Source organism: Pseudophryne corroboree, chromosome 11, assembly GCF_028390025.1.
Source record: "Pseudophryne corroboree isolate aPseCor3 chromosome 11, aPseCor3.hap2, whole genome shotgun sequence".
NCBI lineage: Eukaryota > Metazoa > Chordata > Amphibia > Anura > Myobatrachidae > Pseudophryne > Pseudophryne corroboree.
Window position 1 is genome coordinate 153,386,057 of NC_086454.1, and position 11,318 is coordinate 153,397,374.

An 11,318-nucleotide genomic window follows, 5' to 3' on the forward strand; every position below is an offset into this window, starting at 1 on the left:
CTGCAACTGAGGGATGGACGGGGGCTCACGACCCAGGCACCGTATTAGAGGGGGGTGTCAGCACCCAGCCAGCTAGATAAGGAAGAGGAGTGGCATACTATGAACAGTAAAAGATACTACAAATCCCTTTGAGGTATTGCACACTTTCAAAGATGTGCGCCGCTGGAGCTCCATAAACAGGGAGCGGCGGTGGCTGCTACCGGGGACTGGGGCCACCTGTACTCCTGGGTGAGTGACTGATGCTGGTGTACCTATAAATCTTTGTCCAGTTTGATCCCATTGGGCACTGTTTGTATTGTTGTTGCCTTGCCCCGGGTGACAGAAATCCTAGCTTGTTCCTGACTAATGCATAACTTTACAATGGTACATTAACAAATTGCCCCACGTCTGTAAGTTATCCTTCGTAAATGGTACAGAGTAATTTGTTTCTTCAATTAAGGTAGTCATACACCTGTAACTCAGTTCAGTACTGATTTGTAGATCTATCCACCACTGCTCTTCTAATCATGTGATTACCGCTGCCGTACAGTCAGCCTCCTCCAATGAATTGATGACATTTTAACATAATGTATCCTCTATATTTTGTAATCAATTTTCTGTCTGTTTCTTTCACTTTGCAAATTGAGTTATAGCTATTAACAAACTAAACATTTTATTCAGGCTTAAACACATCAACCTTACATGAAGTGAAACGCCTTGCACCATAATTGACCGCTTCCTAGTGAGTACCACCCAGTCTGCAGGTGTAGGAAGAATAGGTCAGCTTACTACACAAGAGCCATGGCCATTCCAGCCAGTTACCGCATCCAGTAATAACTCCAATCATTTTCCATAGGATGATATATTCCCTTTTTAAATGTAACAATCAAGTAACAACAAATATCCAGGGATGTAATGTGGTAATTTCCACCAAACTGTTACTTTGTGGGAACCTAACTAAAGAAGGTGCGCCCATAAAGGGACAACCCTTTTAACTTCCCAACTCTTCCAAGTATTTCTGGCTACAGTAATGCACATGCCTTAGCTACTAACATATCGTTCAAAATCTAATACAGATACTTATTTAAACCTGCAGAAAATGAAGGAATCTAAACCCGTGTAGCATAACTCATTATGCAACCTTATGCACAATCACCTTTTAACCCGTTCTTTCTATGCAGGTCTCAAAAGCAGCATCAGACCTCATGACTTTCTGTGATGCTCATGCGTGTGAGGATCCACTCATCACTCCAGTTGCCACATCTGAAAACCCGTTCAGGGAGAAGAAATTCTTCTGTGCCCTCCTCTGACATCTTTCATAAAGGAAAGCTTCACCGACCCCTATCCGACATGCCCAGTCAGACCACTGTTTACCCTTCCTGTCTCTTAATGGCACATCCCTGCATCATCTCTCACTTGTCTTCACCATGAGTGGTTTTAATGCTGCCCCACTTCTATCTCAGCATGGAGAATTACTGACAATATGTCTGTTTCCCAATACAAGACGGACTTGAAAATCTCTTTCCTTTCTGCGGATGGTAGATTGCGGGGGGGGGGGGGGGGGGCATATACAAGCAGTATTTATTTGTAAATTATACCAACAGTGATTAATAAATATTGACAACAAAAAAAAAACCAAGTTTAATTCAAATAAGGTCTTCTTGCACACACAGGTCATTCTACTGTAAGGACCAAACCTTATTTCCAGATGTAAGTTTATAGGTAGACATTCTAATACAAGGCTGAATATCAGCCACTTTCTACAACAATAGAACAGGTTGATCTTGCGAGTGTGGTGTTATACAAGGGTTGTTACATTTCAGCAATGTGGGTACAATCTGGGAAATAGTGATAGTTCCCCTCATTTTCCATCTGCTCTCAGGGAATTCTGTAACAGAAGAAAAAAGAAAGTTAAACCTTTTATTATGTATTGTGGTAAACTCATACCTCAATAAGAAAACTAGATAAGGAACATACTTAATTTGACATTAATGTCTGAAAGCTGTTTAGTTGTAAGTTCATATTAATCTGTCCACAAAGTGGCATTAACCTTGAAGTATTTTTTATAGCTTAGAATAGGCCCCTAATAGCACATGCGTTTGTCTACTCTTTCTGTACAATACAAGATACGTGCAAACGTCTGACACATTCTCTGCCACGAGGTGACACCACTAAGTTATTGTATTCTTCGAGGATTGTTAGGCTGGGTACACACTACACAATGTATGTATCGAGCGACAGCATGACCGACGTACCAATGTATCCCGCCAGGTGTACACACTGTACGATATATCATACGTGGCACAATATACTGGTACACGCTACATTCACCTGCATGCTGACGCCCACAGGGTTGGCGCATATGACGTGCAGCACATCAGATGAGGCAACCCTGCTGACAACGGCTGGGAGCGCGCAATCGCAGGTACAGTCTATTATCAGCCAATGTGTAGTGTGTACCCAGCCTTACACCTCAATAACCGTGACAGCAGATCTCTGAGAGAAGAGAATTATGAAGACAAATCCTCTGCCTGTGGAATAGAGCTTTACAATCAGAACAGGTCGGATATATGAACGTTTCATACAAAGATGCATTTGAGACAACAAGGCTCCTGCATCCATGTCACCAGAGCCTCAGACTACTACAAGTTGTAACTGTCTGTTACAATATCCTAACTATACGGACATGCAAAGCTCACTTTTATAGCATTCTATGGTCCTAAACTAGGCTGGACAAATAGCTAGCTGCAAGGGGACTAGTGCTGGTGAATTGATCACCAGCCATTTAGGAAAATCTAACCCGTAAGAAAACAAGACCCACTCTATAGTGCAGTCACTGGTTATGATCAGGTGGTGATAACATAACCGAAGGTGACATATAAATGATGCTCAGGGACCAACGAGCACCTTAAGGTGGGTACACACTAATAGATATATCTGCAGATCAATTGATCTGCAGATATATCTATGGACGGATCGGGCAGTGTGCTGTGCATACACACTGCCCGATCCGTCGGGGACTAACTCATGAACTGGGCGGGCGTGTACACACGCCCGCCCAGTTCAGCTGTCAATCACCGCCGGCCGCCGCAGCATGTGTACGGGCGGTCGGCCGACCGCCCCGTACACACACAGCGACGCGCCAATATATCGGTAGATATATTGGCCGTCGGCTGTGCTGAGCGGCCGACGCGATACGTCTGTGAACGACAGTGGCTTGCATAACGTATACTCTGAAAGCACTGGCTAGTATATGTGGTTTTGTGTTTCTCTAAGGGCGTAGGCTGACATATGGGGCTTGTGTATGTATTGGCGGGTCAATGGCTCATATGTGCTGCTATGGTGTCATAGTACTGGCTGGTATGTATACTGCTTGTACATGGGCCACAAGCTGGTATCTAGGATCATAGGCTGGTTTGCAGGCATAAGTATACTGGAGGAGCTCAGGCTGCTATGTGAAGTCAGCGGTAAAATACTGCTGGTGTATAGAATGTTTCATTTAAACACTGGTATAAAGCAGAACTAACGTCTGATGTATTATGGGTACACAGCTGGGGCTTCTCTGTTCTGCTGTCTCATATTATGCATAATGCCTACACTCCACATTGCACATACAAAATTGTTAGCTGTTAACACACTATCCCAATGACAGAAGGGTTAATATGTCCAGGTCTGTCCTAGGATGAGTCTGCATCTGTAGAGGAGGAATAGGAAAAATAAGATTTTAAACCTACTCGTAAATCTTTTTCTCCTAGTCCGTAGAGGATGCTGGGGACTCCGTAAGGACCATGGGGATAGACGGGCTCCACAGGAGACATGGGCACTTTAAGAAAGACTTTGATTCTGGGTGTGCACTGGCTCCTCCCTCTATGCCCCTCCTCCAGACCTCAGTTAGAGAAACTGTGCCCAGAGGAGACGGACAGTACGAGGAAAGGATTTTAGTTAATCCAAGGGCAAGATTCACACCAGCCCACACCAATCACACTGTATAACTTGTGATATACTATCTAGTTAACAGTATGAAAAAACAACATATCATCGGTCCAAAACCGATGAAACTATAACATAACCCTTATGTAAGCAATAACTATATACAAGTCTTGCAGAAGTAGTCCGCACTTGGGACGGGCGCCCAGCATCCTCTACGGACTACGAGAAAAAGATTTACCGGTAGGTTTAAAATCTTATTTTCTCTAACGTCCTAGAGGATGCTGGGGACTCCGTAAGGACCATGGGGATTATACCAAAGCTCCCAAACGAGCGGGAGAGTGCGGATGACTCTGCAGCACCGATTGAGCAAACATGAGGTCCTCCTCAGCCAGGGTATCAAACTTATAGAACTTTGCAAAGGTGTTTGACCCCGACCAAGTAGCAGCTCGGCACAGCTGTAGTGCCGAGACCCCTCGGGCAGCCGCCCAAGACGAGCCCACCTTCCTAGTGGAATGGGCCTTAACCGATTTCGGTAACGGCAATCCTGCCGTAGAATGCGCCTGCTGAATCGTGTTACAGATCCAGCGAGCAATAGTCTGCTTTGAAGCAGGGCGCCAACCTTGTTGGCTGCATACAGAACAAACAGTGCTTCTGTTTTTCTGATCCTAGCCATTCTGGCCACGTAAATTTTCAAAGCCCTGACCACATCAAGGGACTCGGAATCCTCCAAGTCACGTGTAGCCACAGGCACGACAATAGGTTGGTTCATATGAAAAGATGAGACCACCTTAGGTAGGAATTGAGGACGGGTCCGTAATTCCGCTCTATCCATATGGAAAACCAGATAGGGGCTTTTATGTGATAAAGCCGCCAATTCCGAAACTCGCCTAGCCGAAGCCAAGGCTAACAGCATGACCAAAGGTGATGAAGCTGTGCGCTCGGTGAGTGGTGGTGTATATGATTGTCAGCAGCGACTTGGAGAGGGAATGCCAATTCCTCCAAGAAACACTAAATACAAACAGAAACCAAGTTGCGCTCAACAATCAGAATAGAAACATTTATTATAAAATGTATAAAATAACAGCAATTCTCCTGGGAGTGCAATTAATATTAATGAATTATCATAAAATATATACGGTACAGAATCACTGTGTCCTAATGATTTATAATAATGCAAGTATTATTTAGTAATTGTAACAATTTGGCCACAAACGATATGATGTGTTGAGCAGTAGTGATAATAATTACACTCTTTAAACACCATATAGGTCTGTGTGCCAGTAACAACTCACTTGCTATGTAGAAGTCCCCAAACAGTCCTTATTCCATGCAAACATATATTGGTTTCCAAATTTCTATGGATAGAAATTATCCTTGTGGAAGGTAATAAGCACTCAAATGCAGAGATGGACAGATGAATTATGTCCACCAAAACCAAACCGCTGTAATGGTGTTTAGCAGGGAGAGCCCGGAGTGATGTTTCTACAGCCAGCCGTTTTACCCCCGCACAGGGGAGGGGAGAGCGGTGTCTGAGATAGCCGTCGGGTTGGAATGGAATAGAGCCGTGCACAGGCAATATGACCCGGATCGCTAGATGTTAACTCTGTGACACGGTGTGCATGCGCTCTCACCCAAAAACGGCTATGCTTACCTCCCACGGGCAGCTCCGACTGAGCCTCCCTGAAGTTCACCTGATGTAGACAAGGGACTGTTGGAGCCACAGATGTGTTCCGCTGGCTGTATGTGAAAGGCAGCCACACTCTGAATAGTGATGTCGGAGTTGCGTCTCCTTGCCCGGCTCCAATACGGACTCACTTAGACGAACCACCGACTGGGTCAGAGAGGCACTGGAGCCCCGGCACCTGGGCGTCAGTGGAGTGATGTGAAGCTGTGCAGTACAGCGGCCGTCGGGAACTGATCTCCTGTGTGGGCTCAGAATGAGCTTGACTTCAATAAGTGGAAGGGTACACCTGTATCCTTAACGCGTTTCAACGCCAGCAGGGCGTCTTCTTCCAAAAAGGCAGGTATAGCTGGGAGTGGAAGTGCCCAATACTTATACCGGCTACATAGGTGAAGTTAATTATGGCTCATTAAGTCAGAACAATCTCAGTCATTATAAACATATGGGGAGCCAGCCTTTTTACTCTGTAGCAGATAATATAATTGTAGCTCATATAAACAATATATAGGACATTTATAACATAAGGATGCCTGTATACATCCGTACCTCTATATTTTAAAAAATATAATAAATTAAATTAGTACTAATAAATATACACTGTAATAGTGTCTATAACGACACACAATGAGACTGGGAAATGTAAGTGTTGAAGGCAATGATCACTGCTATACAGTGATTTATATTCCTATTAGGACTTCATAAACATATATTAAATACACAATGGTTCGCTGCAATCATTTACTATTGCTACTACTTCACTATTAGGTGACATCAAACGAAGGAGATAGTATGAAGTGAAATATAATCCCTAAAAAGGGGGAAGGGTACCAACACATGCATATTTAAGTTGGAATAATGAGGAAAAAGAACCAGCTAAATGATTCTCAGCAGTATTACAAGACTACCAGAGTGAAAGATTGAATGAGCATAAATATGGAAGGAAACAATAATTAATAAATCAACTAAATAGAGATACTTATAACATAGGGTGATGGTGTCCATAGTTACAATGGACACTAGGCAATGGGTAGAAGAAAAAAGGGGAGGAAAGAGATATAGCAGAACTAAGCATACTGATGTTTGGTCTAAATGAACTCTAAATCTATCGTCTCATTTAGACCCTGAGGGTTAAGTGACTGTAATTTAAGAATCCAGGCTGCCTCTTGTCTGCATAGGGTTCTAAAGCGGTCACCTCCCCTGCTGGTGACTGGGACATGTTCCAGTCCTACCAGCCGGAGTCCCGCTGGATCCCCCCCATGCATTTTGGATGTGTCGTTATAGACACTATTACAGTGTATATTTATTAGTACTAATTTAATTTATTATATTTTTTAAAATATAGAGGTACGGATGTATACAGGCATCCTTATGTTATAAATGTCCTATATCTTGTTTATATGAGCTAAAATTATATTATCTGCTACAGAGTAAAAAGGCTGGCTCCCCATATGTTTATAATGACTGAGATTGTTCTGACTTAATGAGCCATAATTAACTTCACCTATGTAGCCGGTATAAGTATTGGGCACTTCCACTCCCAGCTATACCTGCCTTTTTGGAAGAAGACGCCCTGCTGGCGTTGAAACGCGTTAAGGATACAGGTGTACCCTTCCACTTATTGAAGTCAAGCTCATTCTGAGCCCACACAGGAGATCAGTTCCTGACGGCCGCTGTACTGCACAGCTTCACATCACTCCACTGACGCCCAGGTGCCGGGGCTCCAGTGCCTCTCTGACCCAGTCGGTGGTTCGTCTAAGTGAATCCGTATTGGAGCCGGGCAAGGAGACGCAACTCCGACATCACTATTCAGAGTGTGGCTGCCTTTCACATACAGCCAGCGGAACACATCTGTGGCTCCAACAGTCCCTTGTCTACATCAGGTGAACTTCAGGGAGGCTCAGTCGGAGCTGCCCGTGGGAGGTAAGCATAGCCGTTTTCGGGTGAGAGCGCATGCACACCGTGTCACAGAGTTAACATCTAGTGATCCGGGTCATATAGCCTGTGCACGGCTTTATTCCATTCCAACCCGACGGCTATCTCAGACACCGCTCTCCCCTCCCCTGTGCGGGGGTAAAACGGCTGGCTGTAGAAACATCACTCCGGGCTCTCCCTGCTAAACACCATTACAGCGGTTTGGTTTTGGTGGACATAATTCATCTGTCCATCTCTGCATTTATTTGAGTGCTTATTACCTTCCACAAGAATAATTTCTATCCATAGAAATTTGGAAACCAATATATGTTTGCATGGAATAAGGACTGTTTGGGGACTTCTACATAGCAAGTGAGTTGTTACTGGCACACAGACCTATATGGTGTTTAAAGAGTGTAATTATTATCACTACTGCTCAACACATCATATCGTTTGTGGCCAAATTGTTACAATTACTAAATAATACTTGCATTATTATAATTCATTAGGACACAGTGATTCTGTACCGTATATATTTTATGATAATTCATTTATATTAATTGCACTCCCGGGAGAATTGCTGTTATTTTATAAATTTTATAATAAATGTTTCTAACAGCATGACCACCTTTCAAGTGAGATATTTAAACTCCACTGTTTTAAGTGGTTCAAACCAATGTGACTTAAGGAAACTTAACACCACGTTAAGATCCCAAGGCACCACCGGAGGCTGAATATGCAGTACTCCCTTCACAAAAAAGTCTGTACTTCAGGTAAAGAGGCCAATTCCTTTTGAAAGAAAATGGATAAGGCCGAAATCTGAACTTTAATGGAGCCTAACTTCAGGCCCAAATTCACTCCAGTCTGTAGGAAGTGAAGAAAACGGCCTAGATAGAATTCTTCCGTAGGAGCATTCCTGGCCTCACACCAAGAAACATATTTACGCCATATTCGGTGATAATGTTTAGATGTCACGTCCTTCCTAGCCTTTATTAACGTAGGAATAACCTCATCCGGAATACCTTTTTCCGCTAGGATCTGGCGTTCAACCGCCATGCCGTCAAACGCAGCCGTGGTAAGTCTTGGAACAGACAGGGACCTTGTTGTAACAGGTCCTGCCTTAGAGGAAGAGGCCACGGATCTTCTGTGAGCATTTCCTGCAGATCCGGATACCAGGTCCTTCGTGGCCAATCCGGAACAATGAGAATTGTTCTCACTCCTCTTTTTCTTATTATCCTCAACACCTTGGGTATGAGAAGAAGAGGAGGAAACACATAGACCGACTGGAACACCCACGGTGTCACTAGGGCGTCCACAGCTACCGCCTGAGGGTCTCTTGACCTGGCGCAATACCTTTGTAGCTTTTTGTTGAGACGGGACGCCATCATGTCTATTTGGGGCAGTCCCCACCGACTTGCAATCTGCGCGAAGACTTCTTGATGAAGTCCCCACTCTCCCAGATGCAGGTCGTGTCTGCTGAGGAAGTCTGCTTCCCAGTTGTCTACTCCCGGAAGGAACACTGCTGACAGAGCGCTTACATGATTCTCCGCCCAGCGAAGAATTCTGGTGGCTTCCGCCATTGCCACCCTGCTCATTGTGCCGCCTTGGCGGTTTACATGAGCTACTGCGGTGACGTTGTCTGACTGGATCAGAACTGGTCGATCGCGAAGTAAGATCTCCGCTTGACGTAGGGTGTTGTATATGGCCCTTAATTCCAGGATGTTGATGTGAAGACAAGTCTCTTGATTTGACCAAAGGCCTTGGAAATTTCTTCACTGTCTGACTGCTCCCCAACCTCGGAGGCTCGCGTCCGTGGTCACCAGGATCCAGTCCTGAATGCCGAACCTGTGGCCCTCTAGAGGGTGAGCACTTTTCAGCCACCACAGGAGAGATACTCTGGCCCTGGGGGACAGGGTGATCTGCTGATGCATTTGCAGATGTGACCCGGACCATTTGTCCAATAGGTCCCATTGGAATGTCCTTGCATGGAATATGCCGTAGGGAATGGCTTCGTATGTCGCCATCATTTTTCCCAGGACTTGAGTGCAATGACGTATTGACACTTGTTTTGGCTTCAACAGGTTCATGACTAGTCATGAGTTCCTGCGCTTTTTCTGTCGGTAGAAAAATCCTCTTCTGGTCTGTGTCCAGAATCATGCCCAAGAAGGGCAGACGAGTTGTAGGATTCAGCTGCGACTTTGGAATATTGATAATCCAGCCGTGTCGCTGTAACACAGTCAGTGAAAGTGAGACGCTGTTCAGCAACTTCTCCCGTGATCTCGCTTTTATGAGATCGTCCAAGTATGGGATAATTGTGACACGCCGTTTGCGCAGGAGCACCATAATTTCCGCCATTACCTTGGTGAAAATTCTCGGGGCCGTGGAAAGCCCAATGGCAACGTCTGAAATTGGTAATGACAATCCTGTATCGCAAATCTCAGGTACGCCTGATGAGGAGGATATATGGGAACATGCAGGTATGCATCCTTTATGTCCAGAGATACCATAAAATCTCCCCCTTCCAGGCTGGCGATGACCGCTCTGAGCGATTCCATCTTGAACTTGAACCGTTTTAAGTAAAGGTTCAGGGATTTTAAATTCAAAATGGGTCTGACCGAACCGTCCGGTTTCGGGACCACAAACAGAGTTGAGTAGTACCCCTTCCCTCTTTGAAGCAGGGGAACCTCTACCACCACTTGTTGAAGACACAATTTGCGAATCGCATGTAACACTATCTCCCTTTCCAGGAGGGAAGTCGGTAGGGCAGATTTGAAAAACCGGCGAGGAGGCACCTCTTCGAATTCCAGCTTGTAACCCTGGGAAACAATTTCTATTGCCCAGGGATCCACCTGTGAGTGAACCCAGATGTGGCTGAACAGTCGAAGACGTGCCCCCACTGGGGCGGACTCCCTCAGGGGAGCCCCAGCGTCATGCAGTGGATTTTGCAGAGGCCGGGGAGGAATTCTGTTCCTGTGAACTAGCTGTGTCATGCAGCTTCTTCCCTCTGCCCTTACCTCTGGCAAGAAAGGACGATCCATGTACTCTCTTGCTTTTATTGGAACGAAAGGACTGCATTTGATAATGAGGCGCTTTCTTAGATTGTGAGGGAATATATGGCAAAAAATTCAATTTACCTGCCGTAGCCGTGGAGACCAGGTCCGAGAGGCCCTCTCCAAACAATTCCTCACCATTGTAAGGCAACAACTCCATATGTCTCTTGGAGTCGGCATCACCTGACCACTGTCGGGTCCATAAGACACGCCTAGCAGAAATAGACATAGCGTTTATCCTGGAACCCAGTAAACGAATGTCTCTTTGAGCATCCCACATATATAAGACAGCATCTTTTATATGCCCTAGGGTCATTAAAATGGTATCCTTATCAAGGGTCTCAATATCCGCCGATAAGGAATCTGTCCATGCTGCTACAGCACTACAAACCCAGGCCGACGCAATAGCCGGTCTGAGTAACGTACCAGAATGTGAGTAAATGGACTTCAAGGTAACCTGCTTGCGGTCAGCAGGATCCTTGAGGGTAGCCGTATCTTGGGATGGAAGCACTATCTTTTTTGATAAGCGCGTCAAAGCTTTGTCTACCCTAGGGGGGGAATTCCCACCGGATTCTGTCCTGCAACGGGAAAGGATACGCTATTAGAATCCTTTTGGGAATCTGCAGTTTTTTGTCTGGAGTTTCCCACGCTTTTTCGCATAATTCGTTCAGCTCATGTGATGAGGGAAAGGTGACCTAAGGTTTCTTTCCCTTATACATGTGTACCCTCGTGTCAGGGACAGGGGGTTCCTCAGTGATATGCAAAAC

General features: G+C 45.2%; 1 protein-coding gene across 2 annotated transcripts in view; it reads left to right on the top strand.

Moving 5' to 3' along the window:
* Nucleotides 1–1,551, top strand: part of GNG3 (G protein subunit gamma 3) — a 110,239-nt gene extending 108,688 nt beyond the window's left edge. Inside the window, exon 3 of one of the 2 annotated variants that reach the window (XM_063944983.1) lies at nucleotides 1,161–1,551. In XM_063944983.1, coding sequence (XP_063801053.1) covers nucleotides 1,161–1,289 — 129 coding nt within the window. In that variant the 3' untranslated portion in view covers nucleotides 1,290–1,551. The remainder of the gene's footprint in view (nucleotides 1–1,160) is intronic. The other variant, XM_063944982.1, reaches the window with a different exon arrangement.
* Nucleotides 1,552–11,318: the final 9,767 nt, after the last annotated feature.